Source organism: Syngnathus typhle, linkage group LG18 (genome assembly GCF_033458585.1).
Source record: "Syngnathus typhle isolate RoL2023-S1 ecotype Sweden linkage group LG18, RoL_Styp_1.0, whole genome shotgun sequence".
NCBI lineage: Eukaryota > Metazoa > Chordata > Actinopteri > Syngnathiformes > Syngnathidae > Syngnathus > Syngnathus typhle.
In genome coordinates, this window is record NC_083755.1 from 3,251,091 (window position 1) to 3,269,180 (window position 18,090).

An 18,090-nucleotide genomic window follows, 5' to 3' on the forward strand; every position below is an offset into this window, starting at 1 on the left:
AAAAGAATGCACAAACAAATTTGACCATGTCATCGTCCGTACCCTTTTTAATCAGAGTCAAAAGAAAAAGATGATTGTTATTCCAACAGATGAAATGTTGGAAGATGCGAGTCGCTAACCAGGACAACCGACAAACATCCCTTTAATGCAACCCAGCTAAAGGAAGAATGCAAAACGCAATTGACAACTCAAGTAGAAAACACACACAAAGTGAAAAGCTGCTGTTATGTGCTTTGTATTACACTTGTAGCGTAGAAATAAATATATTTAAAATGCGTGGCACGCTGACATCATAATGTGAGGCCTGAAATGATGAACAGAGGGTGGGGGGAAAAAAAGTCTGCTATGTTGAATACCATTAAGCTCCATCTCCATGATTTGATAAAAATAGACAAATATCTGGTGAGCGGGGCAAAGGTGCTCCAGATTGTGTCGAGGAGTGCTTCTAGATAGAAACGCATATTGCTGTCGTATTTTATACGAGCGTCAACAACTATTTGAGGTACAGTACATCGCTCTGGTTTTGGGTGTGTTTGTGGAGGTCGCGGGCAGTGGCGTCAGCAGTTCATTTACCCCGATGATAAAGTTGTGCAGATTTTTTTTTTTTTTCTTCTTCGGTACCCGTTTTACGGCGCTCCGTCGGGGATCCACAGAACTTTATTCTGCTCCTGCTCCACGATGGTGACAATCTGAGTGCAAATGTAGGACACGCTGCCGCCTTGCACGACACCTGATCAAAATAAAAAGAGGCGCATGGGTGTTATTTATGAGGGCGGGAATTTGTGGCTGGATTACGTGCACAATTCAGAGTTGTGCTTCTGGTCAATGTGCAAGTTTGGACCTGTGAAGAAGCGGCTGTACTCCTGCTCCGTCTTCTGGGCCGCCTCAAACTGCTCCTTGGAGAGCTTCTGCGAGAGTTTATCCCGCAGGTACAAGGGATCCTTCTGCTCTCTGAGGACGCACAAGAGACCGCCGCCGTCAAGCCACCCGCGTTAGCGTGCCAGCGCAAGGTCGCCAAGATCCCATTCGGCTTTTGGCACAGCGCGAGGCCGCTGCGTGTTCGAGGATGGGGGGGGGGGGGCATTGTCGCCGCCTACGCTGACCGGGCTTTCCCTGGACAGTTGCCACACAGCCGCGAACGGAAGGGGAGGCTTAGAGGGAATCAATCTCCTCCTGCGTGTTATGGACACGTGCGGCTTGCGGAAGTACGTGACTATAAAATACCATTATCTAGTCCTCTCTTAGTGAGTCCTTTGCAAAAGTAGGATTAAACACCAAACAGTACATTTAAATGTGTCTTAATTGCCACAAGATGGCAGCAAAGCAACATCAAGGCAATCCACGTATAAAAATGATGTCATCATTTCCTGTGGGTTGGCATTGGTAGTATTTGTTGGGTTTGTGAGATGCTGTGATTGATTATGAGGGGGAAAAAAACCAAAAAACGACCAAAACAAACTATGCTTGTACTCACTTGATCTGCTTTGCATTTTTGTAGCGGATGAAAATGACGATGGGGTAGACATGAACGCTGTGGAGGCGTTCGATGGCGTGCGCCCCAATGTCGAGCAAACAGTGAGAGTCCTGCCAGACAATGTTTCAAACGCAATCGACGTGAAGGTTTTCCCGTTTTGAGGAAGCGTACGGGCGGGCGGTGGACGAGGTGCACCGCATTTACCTTCTCCGTGATCTCCTTTATGGAGGCCACGGTGGTGACGTCAAAATGGCCGCTGCGTCGCTTGAAGTCGATGAAGACGCAGTCCTTCACGCCTCGCTCGATAGCCTGCTGGGACGCCTTCATGATCTCTGCCAATTGATATTGAGACGGTGACTAGATGTCGCGAACGCTTTCAATCTTCAAATCGAGCATCCGAGAACTCTCGGCGGGCGGTGCAGCTTACCCGGTGGACAGCGACTGAATTTGGCGGGCGCCTCGTTGACCAGCATGTCCTTGCTAGCCTCGGCCAGTGGCCCCAAGATCAGCACAGGTCTGGGGGCTGAGCACTCCACCTTCTGCACCCGCTGATAGACGAGGCACGCGCCATCTGAGCAGGCAACGAGACAAAACGTTGGTCGTTTGCAGCAACATTTTGATCCACGTGGCAAGCAACAGACAAAATTGGGTCGTCCCGTCGGGAACCAAGTTGAGCCGGGAAGTCTCACCTTCGGCCATGGGCAAGTAATCGGACATCATGGCTTCGGATGCCATCAGGTCTTTGCCGTCTTTGGATCCGTTGCGCTTGTGCTTCACCCTCCGGCGAAAGAAGGACCTCCGGGCGGCGGCCGACATGCTTTTGCCACCGCTGCCGTCGTCCTTGACGTCGGCCAGGCCGTGCCTCCGGTAGAACTCCTGATCCATCCTTGGGAGAGCGGCGTGGGTCAAGACGAGAAGCGCTTCTCCTTCTCTCTTCAGGCTTGACTTACATGAACTTGCTGGGAATCTGCCCTCTCTCCAACTTGTGCGCCTTCTCGTCAAGGCGCCACGCCATCCAGTAGCCAAAGTTGCCGTTGGGCAGCGTGTCCTCCACGTAGAGGATGTCGTCCTTCTTGAAGCTCAGCTCCAGCTCCACGTCGGCCTCTCTCTCGTAAAGCGATCTGGCGGAACACGCAAACCGCCCACTGAGTCGTGGCCCGCTCTGCCAATTCCACACTTTGGCAGAGTGTCATAATGTCCTGACTTTGCATACCGGATGAAAAATCCATCTCCGGGTAGCTCTCTGACGGCGGCGAGCTCGTCCACGCAGTTTTGAACCTTGACCGTGATCGTTTCGGCCGGCTTCAACAATTCCAGATAAGCCTCCTCTTTGGTTTTGTTCTTCATGCTGATGCCGTTGTACTGTTGGGAGAGAAAAAAAAAAAAAGGAATGAACATGAATCAATACAAAGCATGTGACATTGCTGAAGATACCTCCAGTATCAGGTCTCCAGGCAGAAGGCCATCGAGAGTTTGAGCAGGGCTGTCTTCATCCAGGCTCTCCACAAAGATGCCGTAGAGGTTGCCTCCACAGATCTGCACTCCCAGCTCGCCCTGGACCCTCTTCAGCCTGACCAGACGAGGCAAAGCGCCGACAGGAAGCCTGGCCGGGAGCACGATATGATTTTCCACATTCCCCGAGTTACCCAATACCGGTGACTACTAATGATGAAGCGTTACCTGGCGGCGGCCCGCGTGGAGGGGGGCGTCGCCATGCCCTCGTCCTGCTTGCTGTCGCTCAAGGAGCGCTCGTCCGGGGTACTGGCGCCCCTGTCCCGCGGGGTCGGCCGGCTGCCGACGGACTCCATGCGAGAGCTGTGGAGGAGGAAGAGTAGCGGTCAGTCGATGACTTTGGAGCGCGGCGTGTGATGGTGCCTACCTGGATCGCGAGTGATTGCCCAGCTGAAACATGTGAGGGTTGTACTGAGCCAAAATGGTGACCGTGTCACACTGCTGCCCGATCACCAAGCGCGCCTGCTGCTCGTTGGCATTGCGCAGATTGATGCCGTTAAACTGGACACAGGCCACATTTGTCACACCGGCTGTCAATTTAACACCCGTCCCCCTCACTTTTTTTGTACCTCCAAGAGCTGATCTCCGTACTCCAAATGAGCTTGGTGAGCGATGCTTCCCGCAGTCACTTTGGACACAAAGACACCGCCGTTCTCACCGCTCACGATGGAGATGCCCAGCGGCTCGGCTCCTTTCTGCACCGTTAAGTTACGCGGCTCCTCCGAACACGGCCTTGGGGACGACCCAAAACACGTTTGATGATGTTTTTGCTTCCATCACGAGCGGCGAGATGGGGCCAACTTACCTGTCCTTCCGGCTGGTGGATATCCTGAGCCGTGTGGGGACGGAGATCGCTGATTGGCTACTGACAAAAAAACTGCCGCCTGAGCCAACGGGGGACGTGGGAGGCGTTGCAGGCGAGCTGCACTCGGAACGGGAGCCTGCGGGTGGCCAAGCGCCGCGTGATATACTTGGGTCTGCTCCCAGACCTTTGTCCATCATTTGAAGCGCAGTCCATACCTGCATCGGATCCAGTGGAGCACGGGTAACGAGTCGATGGGATTCGAATGCGCTCGGCCCTAAACTGCAACGCGCTCAGGGAGACTAAGAAACACAAACGAGTCATTGCGAGGAAAAAAAAAAAAAAAAAAGTATTTCAAGTTTATAAAAGTTTATACAGTACCCAGTCTGGCGCTGGAGGGGAGGGAGTTGGTGCCGTGAGGCGTCGGGCTGCTCTCGCCAACGTCCCCTGTGAGCTTGTGGTAGAGGTCCACACTGTGGCGACCGTGACGCTGGGCGCTAAAACGTCAAGTGGCCGTCATGACATTCAATGATTGTCAAAAGACGTTTTGAAAAATGTGCAGCAGACTGACGCCACCTTGCAAGTGACCGCACTTGGACGTTGGAATTGCCGCTCTGCATCTGGTTATTCCGGCCCGGGTAGACTGCGTTCCTCGTCACCGAGATCTTCGCCGGACTCGGTGCTAAGCCTCGCTGCGTCGGTTCTGAAAGATGATGGGGACTTTATAAACAGACGGCGGTGGGAAAGACAAACTACTCCAACACGGCCGGATGACGTTTTGCCGACTTACGTGCAACGGCGCTGCTGTAGCTGGGCGGCGCAAGGTGCATGCTGTAGCGATTATTTCGCATCGGGGAGAAGCGCAACAAATCCATGGGCTCGGGGGAGTGCTCGTCGTTGGAGAAATGGTGAATCTGGCGGTCAGATGATATCGTTGACTCCAACATGAGATGCAGCTATTTTTATTTTGCAGCTTTCTTTCCTGTGTTTTCCACAAACCTGCACGGGAGGCGGGATACGCAGCGGTGTCACGTTCCGCCGCAGCGCCGGTGCCGATTTGGGCCGGTACCTTCTCTTGTCTGGCTCGCGGTGTGGACTCCCGTCATCATCCGCCGGCGTCTTGGACTCTCTTTGAGGAGCTTCGGCCGAGTAGTAGAGCTGCTGACCGCCCTCCCCGTCCGTAACGGGCTTGGGAGAAGCCGGGACGGCGGAGTCTGACGCCGAGCTGCTCTGCTGCGAGTGCTTGAACCTGAACGTGTCGCCGGGCGGACCTTGGGAGGATTCGGCCAGCGAGCTCTGGGGCGAGTGTCTGGGCAGCTGAGAAAGCGAGACGTAGTCCAAACTTGGAGGCGCTTCCGCTCTCCTGAAAGGGTTTGCGTCAAAGATGGACTTGCGTTGTTTGGCTCTCTTGTAGACGGAGAGCTGTGCGCACTCGGCAACGGACGCTCCGCCGATGACTTTGGGCCAAGTGCCGCCGCCAGCCTTTGGCGCAGGAGCGCTGCAGTGGGGCAACGCGGGCGTGAAGGTGAAGGGCCGCCGGTGGAGGTCCCGCCTCCTGTAGCCGAAGTCCGCCAGGGGTTCCGAGGGGCTGCGGGAGTGTAGCGAGTCGCCACGAAGGCCGGCGACATCGCCGCCGTCGCCACGCGCTCCGTCGTCCTCGCCGCACCCCAATTCGCAAGCACAGCTGTCGGCCTGCGTGCGTTCGGCGCTACGGCAGCTTTTGCAGACTTTCTCAGAGTCCCTCAGAGTTTCGTATAAACTCTGGCCGGAGCAGCTCTGCGGCAGGAACTGATCACAAACAAATCAGATATGTCATGAACATACTGAATATGAATGTCAGTTCATTATTTTCAAATGGATCAACTTGTGTTTCGTTAAAAAAAAAAAAAAACTATTTATTTATTTATTTTTAAGAAGTGAGCAGCTGTCACCTTGGCGAGGGAGATGCAGAGCGACTCGCGGCATGTCCTCAGCAGAGCGTCACACTCGGCCAGCGACTTGTTATCCAGCGGGATGCCGTTAATCTGAAACGTTAGGTCAGTTAGCCTGTGTTTTTACTGTTTTTCCCATGAGGCTAAAATGCCGCCTGAGGCCCGGCACACTCACAGCTAACAGCCTATCCCCGACTGCCAGATGATTGTCTCGGACCGCCGGACCGCCCGGCGCCAGCGAGGCGACAAAGACTCCGCTTTCCAGGCAGATGCCGCAGTCTGAGAGGACAAGCGACAGTGGCACGTTTCGATTCGGTTAGCACCAGAACAGGGCAGATTGTTGCAAACCTTTTTGTCCGGCGAGGTTTATCTGGACAGGAGCGGCGACCCGGCCCCCCAACGACTTCCTGCGGCGGACCACCATATTGATCACGCCCTCGCCGCTCAGCACGGCTTTGACGGCCTGCTTCCCGTCTTTGCTGGTCAGGTCCACGTTGTTGATCTTTAGCAGCCAGTCGTTCACCCTGCACGCAATTGAATTGTCTTCTATTTGACAACGGGAAGCAACAAATCCTCGCTCACCTTAAGCGGCCCTCCGCTAGACTTCCTTTGTCCACCTTAGTGACAAAGACGCCGCAATCTCCCGGTAAATAAGGATCGTTCACACCCTCGGCGATGTCAAAGCCCAGCGCTTCCAAATCCATGTCCATGTCCTGCGTGAAAACAAAAGACACACGACTTGTTGAGTGGCTGCGGATGGAAACAAACAAAGCCGTTGGCCTCACCCTGCGCTTCTCAAACTCCACAACTTCCGTCTCCCACTCCACCGTGTCCATGTCGATGGCGGAATCGTGCGAACTGTGAGCCATGAGCTGGCGGAAGCGAGCCTCCTTTTCCAGTTGGTCCTCCATTTTGTCCCTGCACAACGTTGACGACGTGAGGCCGATATAGTTGGGCGACGCATTTTCCCCTTCACTCACTTGAGTTCTTTGAGCTCCCGCATGGCGTCGTTCTTCTGCTTCCTGGTGTCGTCTAGATTCCTCAGCGCGTCGGCCAGGTCGCTGACGGCTCGGTCACGCTCTCGTCTCAGGTTGTCGCACAAGGTGCTGCGACGGGGACGGCAAACTCACTTTGGGCGCGTGACAACCACAAAAACTTTAGAAAGGACGCAAACTCACCGAACGCTTTCCCGTTCCGCCACGATCTTGTCCCTCTCTTGGAAGGCCCAGTCCCTACGACACTTGGCCACCTCGGCCTCCTGCAGAGCCTCCTTCAGCTCCTGCCCCACGGCCTCGTATTGCTTCCTCAGCATCTCGATCTCTTTGTTGGCTCGCTCTGTGTCCATAGTGGCCGAGTCTTGTTTCTGCATTGGAGAAAAGACGCCGACTGGATTGAGCGCAAAAGTAACATAGGATGCCAATGTAATGAGCTTTGGTCATACACATTCACTTTTTTTTTTTTTTTTTTGCTGCGGTTGAAAAGTAGGTCAGCTGTGATGTAATTAAGGAGCAATCTCTCATTGGCCTTGCTCTGGACAAAATTAACAGGGCATTAGGGAAAGCATTAATTTAGCCTGTGCTGGAACTGATTCCTGTGGCGCTTATTGTTGGGATTGATTATTTGACCTCCAGAGAATGCCATCATTTTCTGATGGATTAAAAAAAAAATGAGTGGAAGCGTGGCAGCAGCTGGACAACCCTAAAAAATATGACTATTATATGAGATGACATGAAGGGATTATTGTCATGGGGGGGCGGGGGGGGGGGGGGGAATCAATCTGGCGTCTGCGTGCTACCTGTCTGGCCTGATAATACTCGCGCAGCAGCCGGTCCCGCTGGACGATGGCCTCGGTCCTCTCCTTGCGGGCGACGTCTCGCTCCTCGCGGACCGTCTCCATGTCCTTGCAGGCCTGGCTCAGCTCCTTCTGCGCCTCTGCCTTGTCCTTCACCTCGTGGCAGTACTTCTCCAGAAGCTCGTTCTTCTCGCAGAGCGCTCGGTCCCTGTCCATCAGCGACGACGCCAGTTCCTTCAAAGTGACAAAGCATCCATATTGATGGGTTGATGCCCCTTCCACGGCCACTAGGGGGCGGTCGACTTAGTCGGTTGGTTACCTGTCGGAGGGCCTCCAGCTCCTCGTTGGCCACGCGGCGCTCCGAGGACGTGTTCTTGAGCTTGGCCTCCGCCAGCTCCAGCCCGGACTGGAGCCGCTCCACCTCCTTGATGACCTGGTCGCGCTCGCTCATGATCAGCCGGTACTCGCTGATGACCGAGTCGCGCTCGTCCTTGTACTTCTCGCACTCTTTGGCCGCTTTAAGATGCTGTGTTTTGAAGCGCGTGGCCTCCGTCTGCAGCCGCTCCATCTCGCGCTGAAGCTCCACGTTCTGCGTGGCCGCCTTGGACAGCTCCTGCTGGTCCAACCTGGGGCGGGCCAGAGGAAGTCACATACTCGCCAGTGTTTTTTCCCCCTTTCCCTTACGTACGTGCGTATGGACGAGGAGTACTGCTGCTGGTAGAGGACGGCGGCGTCCCTCTGCTTGGTCAGCACGTCCAGCTGCTTCTGAAGGCGCCGCTTCTCCTCCAGCGCATGGTCCAGGCGACTCAGGTCGGCGTTGTGGTCGGCCGTCTCGTCGTCGTAGCGCTTGCGAAGGCCCTCGTAGTCGCTCCTCACGCTCTCCAGTTTGTCCACGGCCGAGTCGTACAACTTGTTGAGGGCGTCCGAGGAGCCTTCCCGAATGGCCTAGAAACGAAGGCGCAAAGCCAAGCAGGATGCACAGATGTGTCAATTATCCACGGTGAGCTCGGCGCCCCCCGCTGGCCGGCTACCTGTCGATGCAGCAGGCGCATGTCGGCCACCTCTCGCTGGTGGTCGTCTCGCAGTCGGCGCAGTTCCTCGCAGTTGTGCTTGGCGTGGTCGTGCTGGCGCCGCAGTTGCACGTTGTCCAGCCTCAGCGCCTCCAGCTCATCCTTGAGCTGGCCTTGCTCGCCCGCCAGCCGGCTGTGCAGCGTGCTGAAAAACAAAATACGAGCTCAGATGTCAAATGTCCACGCCCTCTAGTGACACGTGAAACAATGTGCGGATTAAATGGTCAAATGTCTTGAATCTGTTTTTACTCTTGTCCTGCACAACAACAAAAAGAGAGGTTGGCTTGTCTGAACGCACTTTGCTGATTTCACAACGGAGCAAACAGGTTAGCGGTAAAGAGAAAATAGTTTTCCCAGAAGTTGGGCAGGCTAAAAGTAGTGTGGTTGAGTGTGTCAAAAAGCCAGATGTTCTCTCTTGGAGCTCATTATCAAGCTAATGACTTCAAATGATGCTCTTATGCAACTTGGACAGTGCGTGAAATGAACTCTGTGATTGATGTGGCTTGTGCGTGACAACAGGTCAAAACAGCAAAATCAAGTTGAGAAACAAAACTGCAATCCAAAGAGAAGCAAATCTCAACTATAGCAGAGGAGCTTATGAAAATCCAGTCAAAGTTGCAAGATCATAATAACAACAACATATAAGGGGAAAAAAAAAAGTTCAGATTTGATGGCATGACTTTGCACGCAAAGTAAACGAGAAGGAGCGGCTTAAGCGCGGCAATAATCTCAATAATTATCTTGAGCCGCCAACGTCTGGCCAGATGTCGCTGGGGAGGGGAGCGCTCGCAAACAAACCCACCGGCCGGCTTCCCTTTTCCGTTTTTATTCCTAAACCCGAGGAGGTGACAAGAAATGCTGCGCCTGCGGCATCTGGGTCGGCACGCTAATTACAGAGCCTCATTTGGCGTGTATTCTTTGAGACTCGTTACTTCCAAACTTGCAATCTGCTGCTGCTGCAAAAAAAAAAAAACACTCACTGGTAGAAGTCTGCCTTCTTGACGGCCTCCTCGCACCTCTTGAGGGTGCCGCTGTGCTGGTTCTGCAGCGACTGCAGCTCGCCCATGGCCTTCATGCACTGCAGCTTGAGACGTTCGTAGTCGTGGCCCGCTTTCCAGTTGGGCCTGTTGAAGAGAGACAGACATCCGTGGTTACCCGCTTGCCACTTTTGTTTACACTCGAGCCGCGACGCCGCTACTACCTGCAGTCGTCAAAAGTGCTCCCGGGCGAGGAGAGCGCCAGCCGCTTGCGGAGCTCGTCACGCTCCCGGGTCACGTGGCGCAGCTGGAACAGGAGCGTGTCCATCTTGTCGTGCGGCCGCGTAGCATCCGCGTAGGCCGGCGGCGGCGGTGGCGAAGAGTTCGGAGTTGGCGTACCTGAAACGGGCGAGACGCTAGCACCGCAAGCAGCCGCTCCTCGGAACTTGTCGGAGGACTCTATCTGGCATAACTGGCGCCGTGACCCAAAGCTGGCTTTCTATTTCAGGCGGCATGGTGGAGTGAGCAAAAGAAGCCGCTCTGTGTGCATGTGCGCGCGGCGTCACTAAATCCCTCTCATATCTGTGTAATCAGCAGCATGTGCTTGCTCAGTCTCAACGGAGACGGCCGGGCCGGGCCGGACCACTGGCTAATACAAGGCCCAGATTTCCCCCACCAAGTTCACCACGCAACTAACTCACCGGCGCTGCTGAGGGAGCCGCTGCTCTCGGAATCCGAGGGCATGGCGGACAAGACGCTGGACGCCGACCCTGCCGGGAAGCAAAAACACAAACAGGGTGACCATCTGCGGCCTCGGATCGAACATCTCGAGGCCTCCAAAGAAAGCAAAAGGACCACAAAAACACAAAGAGCCAGCCGGGGGAATACCAAGGTGGGACTTTCCGCGATCGGGCCGGTGAGCGTCGCTAATTATCGACCTTGAATAGCGGGCCCCGGCCTTTTATCTACGCTGACAAGATGACACGGTGGACTGGTGGAAGTCCCCCCCACCCCTTCCTTTAGAGCCCACCGGGTGACTCGCGAGAGACACAAACACAAGACACTGGATGCAGGAAGACTCTGTTAGCAAGGCAGTCAGCTGGAAAGGCTCAACACTGTCCTTATTGTCAAGCCTGAATACAAATCAAAGTGGCTGAAATGGAGAGGCCAAACTCGGCTGAATGCAACACAAGCACAGAGCCGGACTTTACGGCCTTGAGGACACAACCATTTTTGTAAATGATTTTAAACATGCAAGCCCGGAGAAAGTATCTTCACGCCTTGTTCGCTCCTTTTGCACGCACGCACCTACCGGAAGAACCTGTCCGCCGTGTCGACTCTGCCCACTTTTGCTGTTCTTTAGCGCATCGTCGCGACGGCTTGTCACGTGTGCTGCCTAATTGTGAAACACGGTATTAAAAAAAAAAAAGGTCAAAAGCCGGCAAGGGAAGCTCACGGCGCAATGCCCGTCTTCCTAGGAATAAATGCAGGCAGTAGGCGTGCATCGTTGGCTCGTCGCCATTCAAGCTAGCTGACAGCAGAGTGGAGTCGCAAAGCGGGCGCTGACGAATTTCCATCAATGTTATTTTGTTAATCACACATTTGCTGCGATGCCTTCGCCTGTGGGCAAGGAGAGCTCGTTATGACAAAACAAAATATTGATATTTACGCTTGAATAACATTTCATTTAATCCCCAATAATTGCCAGTGAATTTCCCTGAACTTCAGTTAAGGAAGCAAAACAAAATGTTCTTTTGTGTGTGTCCATATTGACCCTTTGTCCTTACAAAGCGCTGCAGGACTTATTGATTTGCCTAATGGTTAGATTGACTTTTAGCTCCATTAAAACAGGCAGACGCTGGATAGACCCCAGTGACCCCAGTGATCATACTGGTCACCAATCACAGGCATATTTTCTCTTTTGACACCCCTAAAATAACTTGTCATTCCCTACAGAATTTACAAGATGGCACCAAAGGACTACTTTTGTTCAAATGAAGGACCGCTCCTTACTTCAAATCACACTTTGGCTGCATAAAAGTTGGCCAACAATTATTTCGAGACTAGCTCCTACAAGTTTGCGTCTTACCGGTGCTGTGGTCCAAGGGCCCGGGAGTGGTGCCGGTACCGGTGTGCAGCACCGAGTGCAGGTGCGGGTTGGTCTCCTCCAGGGCTGAGCAGAAGTCGGCGAAGTGGTCTCGGTCCTTGCGGAGCAGAATCTTGACGAGGAGCTCCACTTTCTCCCCGCCGGCGCCGCTGCCGAGGGTCAGTTCGTGTCGCTCGGCTGTGCTCAGCGTGCCTCCCCGGGACAGGACCTCCACGAGCTGGTCGGCGTCGGTGACGGACTCTGCCAAGTTGTGATGACACTTTTGCAGAAACTCTCTGTGCAGCGGATCCATGGCTCCCCACCACGTCCAGCAACAGCCTCGGCTCGCTTCAGGCTAATCAAATCCTTCGGCCAAAGACTTTGGAAGCTTTTAGTGAGAAAAAGAAGACGAAGAGGAAGGAGAGCCGACCTGGTTCGGTTGGTGCTAGACGACGAGTAGCCATGTTTGTTGACGGCGCCGAGATGACAACACTTTTTCCCCCTTTTCTTTTTCTGTCCCTCCCCTCGTCGTCAAAGCCCAGCTCGATCGGCACTCCGAGACGCTTCCGAAGGGCACGGCAGTTGTTGGGACATGTTTGAAAAATGGGCAGAAACTAATGCCAACTTGCTCAAAACAAGGTTAAGAGCACGAACGAGACGGACAAGTACAAGAAATTGGAGCACTCGTGTTTCGAACCACGGGATTTTTTTTTAGGTTTTAAGAGGGCGGGGCTTGGTGGTTGGACGCACCTGGCTCGCGCACAGTCAGTCAACAGAGCATAGAAACACAACACAGAGTCGTGCTACAACCCTCGCGGCTACGTAGACTAACGAGGTACGGTCAGCTATCGCGATAGCTCGATAGCTACTACACTAATAGCAGTTGTTTTGCAGAGGATAAAGAATATATGCCCATAAGTATTGTTACAGTGTCAGTTCAATACAAACTTGTTAGTTGGTCTATGGTATTTTTTATTGTGTGTTAGCATTAAGATAGAAAAAGTGCACCAAACAAATATTGCGATTGACTCCTTGTTGGACAAACAACTAGACATCCATCACGTCGTATCACAGCAACCTCCACGGGCATAGCTTGCAACAATGCCATCTTTAAGAATAACTAGGGATTGAAATCCCAGCATAATTTGCACATGGTCTTCATGACATGAGCTATAATATGGAGTAAATCCAGTTCAATGCAGGACGCTGTGTCCATATAGATCAGCACAAGCACACACATTCCCCAAGAGGGGGGCGTTGCAAGGCTGTAAAAGAAAAAAAAAAGCGTAAATGTCACACTGTTGTCTTGGAGCAAGTTGTGCCATCATTTAGGGCCGCTCGTGTCTTCCTAAGACTGCAAATTGGGGGGGTAAAAAAACGAAACAAAAAAAACAGGACAGGCAAGTCTTGCTGTTTGTGGCAATTATGACACATTTAACCGCAGGCATCATTCAGGGGTGATGACAAGTATATAAAGGAGAACCTGTAATGTCACAGGATATTAGAGCAACATAAATGAATAAAGAATTTAATGAAAATCTAACACAATTTTATGGATGTTCTAGGTATCACCGCAACTTCCCATATTTTGCCGTATCAAATATTTATCCCTGGTGGCCTGTTTGATAATGGATAAGCGCTAGTCAAAAGGAAAAGGTGCTGAGCTGAGTCATTTGTAGTGCCCATGGATGGGGCAATCCAGGCGTCCATAATATGGCCGCTATTTATAGCGACGATGATGCCGTCCGCTCGCTTTGCTGTCCTCAAACATTTGGTCGCACCTTTAATATGTACTGTACAGCCTGGGAAAGGGTGAAAATATCTAATACTCAGACTCGGGTAGGATGTATTGTGTGTGTATTTTTAATTGAAATAACAACGATGATATTAGTTGGTGTGTTTCATACATGTCAAGCTTTAAAACGATTGTCAAATGGAAAAAAGACATTCAGTTGCAAAATGTGTTGACAGCGCCCTCAAGTGGCCCTAACAAGGAAGTCCACTGGTTCAGAACTTTCAGAAAACCAGTTTGAGTCATCTAAAGCGAAACATATAAGGCGGTGGTGTTAACTTTGCATAGGCTAGCAGGCACGAGGAGTTCAGGTTAGTGCATAAGTAATAATTGCAGATATTTAGCACATGAATCACAATTTGAAATGTTTTGGCGACCCAAAAATACTTCTATCATACGTTTATAAAAGAAAACTACTGCTGACTTGGCAAGAGTGCTTAATGAACGAAGTAAAAGATTGAAGTGATGAGTGAAACTCATAGCCTGCCACTAGATGGCGGCAGCAGGCATCACAACATCCACCCAGAATCAATTCAATTCAAACACGGAGGTGTCTTGAGGTATACCTGAGCCAAATTATGACTGTTTTCAGACGGCTTTCCGGGGACGGACGTCTATGATTCTGAGATGCCGATCAATGAGGTCTATTTGGCAAGCTATGACAAACACGGCTAAATAATAACAAGGCGTCTATATACGATATAAATTTGTCGCTGCGGGTTGTATTTTAAGTATGTACTGTATGTCCCGCCCTCGTGATGCAGTAGGTCTTCCTTTTTTTTTAGTCGTTACCACCGCACAGCTTCAACAGCAACTTCTTATAGTCACCGGAGGTGTCGCCCTGACAACACACACATTAGGAAGACATGATTTATTTTATTTTTTTTCCAATCTCGAGCCATTCGCAAGTAGTTAAAAGGCAAGTACTGGCAATGAGACTTACGGAGATGTGGGTGTACAGCGACTTCCCGTAGGTCTTCACGTACGCCTGCCTGATGTCCAGCATGTCACTCTCGGAGCGGGACACCATAATCCGGACCAGAGTCCTGTCCTTGGTCCCGGCACCCTGTCACCCAATTGATATGATATTAGCATCATTTTAACTTACCGTCATAATGTCAATAAGAAATGTTTATGTGTCTCGGCTAGCGAAATGATGCCTGTACCTGCATGGCCTTGTGCAGTCGCTCGGCAAAGTAGGCGGGGGTGTTTTTGATGCATTTCACTATGGGAGGAAAATGTGTTAACATTTCTGACCATGGTGCTGCTATTGCAGATGAGAAACATAGTTTTTTTTTTTTTTTTTTTTAAATCCATCTGTCTACCAAATTGGCACTTGACTCACCCACCGCCACCATGCCCGACTCCACGTTGCCTGACATTTCTCTGCAGATGCTTTTCTCGATGTCACGCCCGCACATCTGCTGGTACTCCTGGAAGACTAAAGCAAGAGGTCACTATCAGAGGTTTGTATCATTCCTTAATAAATAAAAAAATCTTTCCCCTCAAAATTTTGCTAAATTAAATCCTACAAGCAACGGCAAATGAAAACTAGGACAAGCTGTTTAGCTACCTGCCCGCAGGTGAGGCTTGCTACGGGCACATAAGATGGCGTTGAACTGACTCTCGTCCGTGCCCACTTTGTTCTCCCCCGCGGCGTACAGTTTCTGTCAAGGAGATGCGCAAAAATATGAACACGGAAAGCAACGCCAAGGCGAAAGGAGACGACTGCAAGATGTTACCTGAGCGTCTTGTTTAGCCAGCGATATGTCCACATTTTCCCTCTCGTCACGATTGCCCTGAAGCAACCAAACAAGAACGTAAGGATTTGACCGGTTGGAGGAGGGCAAATATTGGCGACGCCGAAATCTACCTGACAGAGAGAAACCAGGAGTCTTCGGAAATGACCGGAGGTGTCGCTGTTGATGGCGTCCTCCAGACTTTTACCGTACTCTGGAAACATTTTGGGCAACTTGTAAGTAAAGGTACATGAAGCACTTTATTCGGGTCTTTTTTTTTTTTTAAGTTGATAACTAACCTGCTTTGTAAATCTGGACAATTTCTCGAATCTCCGCATTGGAGCGAGACGAGAGAATCTCAATCAAGCAAGCTTCGTCCGTCCCGGCACCCTGGACAAAAAAAGGGGAATGTATCCATGGAATTATCTTTTTTCCTCAAATTATATTCTTGACTCGTAATACGTGGGAACCTGCCAACCTTGATTGCCTCTCTGAGTTCAGACGCGTCAAAGTAGGCCGGGCTCTTCATCATGGACAGAACCAGATGCTCAAAGTTTCCAGTCAGCTCAGACTTCAAATCGTGGAGTAAGTCCTGCGGTTGGGAAATGTGGCAAATAAAACCAGAGGGCGGCCAAAGCGAGGAGAAACTTTCTCGACGATGAACACCAGCAAACCTTTCCATAAGTTGTTTTGTAGGCTGCCACCATGGGAACTCTCTGCTTATTGCTACGGCTTCCCAGAAGCTCAATGATGGCGTTTTCGTCAGTGCCTAGGAGGAAAAACAAAAATGCAGATTGTTATGGAACATGCAGGATTACAAGTCCCAGTTGCTCGCCAAGTCAAATTCAGTGACTCACCGAAACCCTTCATTGCCTTCCGAAGAACTTCCACATCCCTCAGAGGATCGGCCCCAGGAAAGTCCTTAATAGAGCCCCTGTAGCCCTTCTAGTTTTTCCAACAGAACAAAAGCTCCAATTAAAAGTGCATTTTGCTCTACGGAAATTTGTAGAGTCCAGTACAGTGGTCATCTTACAGGGATGGCGGGTGCCTGAAGATTGGATGGAACTCCGCCGCCATAGCCGCCGCCTCCGCTGGGGTAGTTGGGCACAGGTTGCTGGCCTGGCGCCGCCCCCCCGGGGTATCCCTGTGGAGGGCCACCTGGCTGAAAACAGAGGACAGTCAAGTTAAAACTATGAAGAAAAGACGTGATGGCCTCTCATGGTAAACAAGGTTCATTGTACTGGGAAGATTTTACATACTGCACCAAAGCCTCCTGGTGCCGCCCCCCAAGCACCACCTGCAAGTCGAGACAATTTTTTTTTTTTTGTTGGAGCCATAGGGAAAATGAAGCACTTGAGATGTTACCTCCTGCCATGGATGGATAGCCTCCTCCTGGCTGAGGCTGTTGGTATCCTCCAGCCTGAGGTGGGAAACCTCCAGCTGGGGCAGGGTAGCCGCCACCCTGGGGAGCATAGCCGCCCCCAGCTGGAGGGTAACCGCCCGCCTGGGGCGGATAGCCACCGCCTGCCTGGGGTGGGTAGCCGCCGCCTGCCTGGGGTGGGTAGCCGCCGGCTTGGGGTGGATAGCCCCCTGCTTGCGGCGGGTATCCGCCAGCCTGAGGAGGGTAGCCGCCCGCTTGTGGTGGGTAGCCGCCACCTTGTGGTGGGTAGCCGCCACCTTGTGGTGGGTAGCCGCCCGACTGAGGAGGATAACCTGGATAGCTCATCACCACCTGAGAGTAAGAGGAAGTAGCTACTTCTTTAAATGTCACCAACAGGAACATGCTCAGTGTGAAATTTTAGTTCCTTATCTGGTCCCTCAAATCCTTGCAGTTCTTTTATGTCAAAGCAATGGCTGTTGATAAATATGGTTGGCTGCAAAACTGACCCGTGTTAGTTACGGTTAGACTACAAAAGTGCACTATAGATTCCTGCTCCACAAGACCTTTTTGTGTTTCTTCCCTTCATTGGGTTGTTATTGACATACCACAACCGTTGCTAGTGACTGACTAATACTCATGAAGAAAACAGCCTGTTGCAACCAACGGAAGAAATTTGGAGAACATTGCGCTCTTGTCCACTTACTTACCCATAGTCTAACCTTTTTTTAATTATTATTTTTTATTTGTTTTTACTGTGATTTCACCATTTTTGTTATTGTATAATTGACTTTTATTCCATGCACACCACTATGAATGGAGCAATAGTTGTTTCACATTTGAAAGGTGCCATTCAATAAAATGCATTATTTTTGCTGTTATTACTGCATATGTGACGTTTATTGTATATTTTGAATTATCATGTTCATTTGACTTTGGAAGTCTAGATTTATATAAGTTTGAGGAAGATGACCATGGTACGAGGAAATCAGTCATTTCCACTTTTACAATTATTCTAAGTGCACCGGAAGGTAGCATCACACGGGCGTGTGGATTTCGTAATCTTACATTTCACAAGCTCGTCTTGGCAATAAAGATAATATGACAAAGACTTCCTTTCGAAATATGTAATGAGACGATGTATTCGCCTGATGTCAGTTGACATTACATAACAACAGCCCCTTCTGTTTCGCCCCTGCAACCCCGGAGGGAGTTAGCTTCCTTTTAGCATCTGCCTTATTAGCTCGTCAACTTGCGATGGAGAACAGCGAAACGATCGTAACAATACGAAACCCGCTCGTTTGGTCGCAATGCTATTACGCTACGTTTATCGTTGCTTTTACAAAAATCTGTTGTTTTACTTACGTGTTCGGGGTTGAGTGTGCTCCAGGAAGAGAGAGTCTATAAGGGGAGTGGAAGCAGAGGGCGTGTCCTTTAAGAACAATGTTTGGGGGAAAAAGAAAAGACAACCTTTGCACTCTGTGGCAGCAGTACTGAGTAAGGATCATTGATTAATATAATCATTTAAAGTCCTCAC

General features: G+C 51.2%; 2 protein-coding genes across 5 annotated transcripts; both read right to left on the reverse strand.

The window, feature by feature from the left end:
* Positions 1 to 19: 19 nt before the first annotated feature.
* Positions 20 to 12,382, reverse strand: LOC133143257 (disks large homolog 5-like). 4 transcript variants are annotated; one of them, XM_061265115.1, is made up of 34 exons: positions 11,648 to 12,382; positions 10,871 to 10,954; positions 10,260 to 10,328; positions 9,783 to 9,957; positions 9,562 to 9,705; positions 8,573 to 8,726; positions 8,200 to 8,456; positions 7,831 to 8,137; positions 7,515 to 7,745; positions 6,898 to 7,082; positions 6,700 to 6,825; positions 6,505 to 6,637; positions 6,302 to 6,432; positions 6,068 to 6,243; positions 5,895 to 5,998; positions 5,720 to 5,812; positions 4,788 to 5,576; positions 4,579 to 4,702; positions 4,365 to 4,491; positions 4,170 to 4,285; positions 4,007 to 4,090; positions 3,792 to 3,927; positions 3,556 to 3,718; positions 3,354 to 3,487; positions 3,155 to 3,289; positions 2,909 to 3,077; positions 2,688 to 2,836; positions 2,425 to 2,595; positions 2,164 to 2,360; positions 1,902 to 2,045; positions 1,679 to 1,806; positions 1,475 to 1,584; positions 842 to 951; positions 20 to 730 (listed from the first exon to the last, which is right to left on the reverse strand). In XM_061265115.1, the coding sequence occupies exons 1-34, from the start codon at positions 11,955 to 11,957 to the stop codon at positions 627 to 629; spliced, it is 5,769 nt and encodes a 1,922-aa protein (XP_061121099.1). In that variant the 5' UTR covers positions 11,958 to 12,382; the 3' UTR covers positions 20 to 626. The 4 variants fall into 4 exon arrangements, with proteins under 4 accessions (XP_061121099.1, XP_061121097.1, XP_061121098.1 ...); XM_061265113.1 differs by having other exon boundaries at positions 8,543 to 8,726; XM_061265114.1 differs by having other exon boundaries at positions 6,302 to 6,425; positions 6,504 to 6,637; positions 8,543 to 8,726.
* Positions 12,383 to 13,489: 1,107 nt separating this feature from the next.
* LOC133143260 (annexin A4-like) lies at positions 13,490 to 18,062 on the reverse strand. The gene is made up of 15 exons (XM_061265125.1): positions 17,919 to 18,062; positions 16,541 to 16,907; positions 16,435 to 16,472; positions 16,209 to 16,337; positions 16,033 to 16,120; positions 15,850 to 15,944; positions 15,654 to 15,767; positions 15,475 to 15,565; positions 15,310 to 15,389; positions 15,179 to 15,235; positions 15,010 to 15,103; positions 14,782 to 14,877; positions 14,603 to 14,661; positions 14,380 to 14,502; positions 13,490 to 14,277 (listed from the first exon to the last, which is right to left on the reverse strand). The coding sequence occupies exons 2-15, from the start codon at positions 16,899 to 16,901 to the stop codon at positions 14,218 to 14,220; spliced, it is 1,485 nt and encodes a 494-aa protein (XP_061121109.1). The 5' UTR covers positions 16,902 to 16,907; positions 17,919 to 18,062; the 3' UTR covers positions 13,490 to 14,217.
* Positions 18,063 to 18,090: the final 28 nt, after the last annotated feature.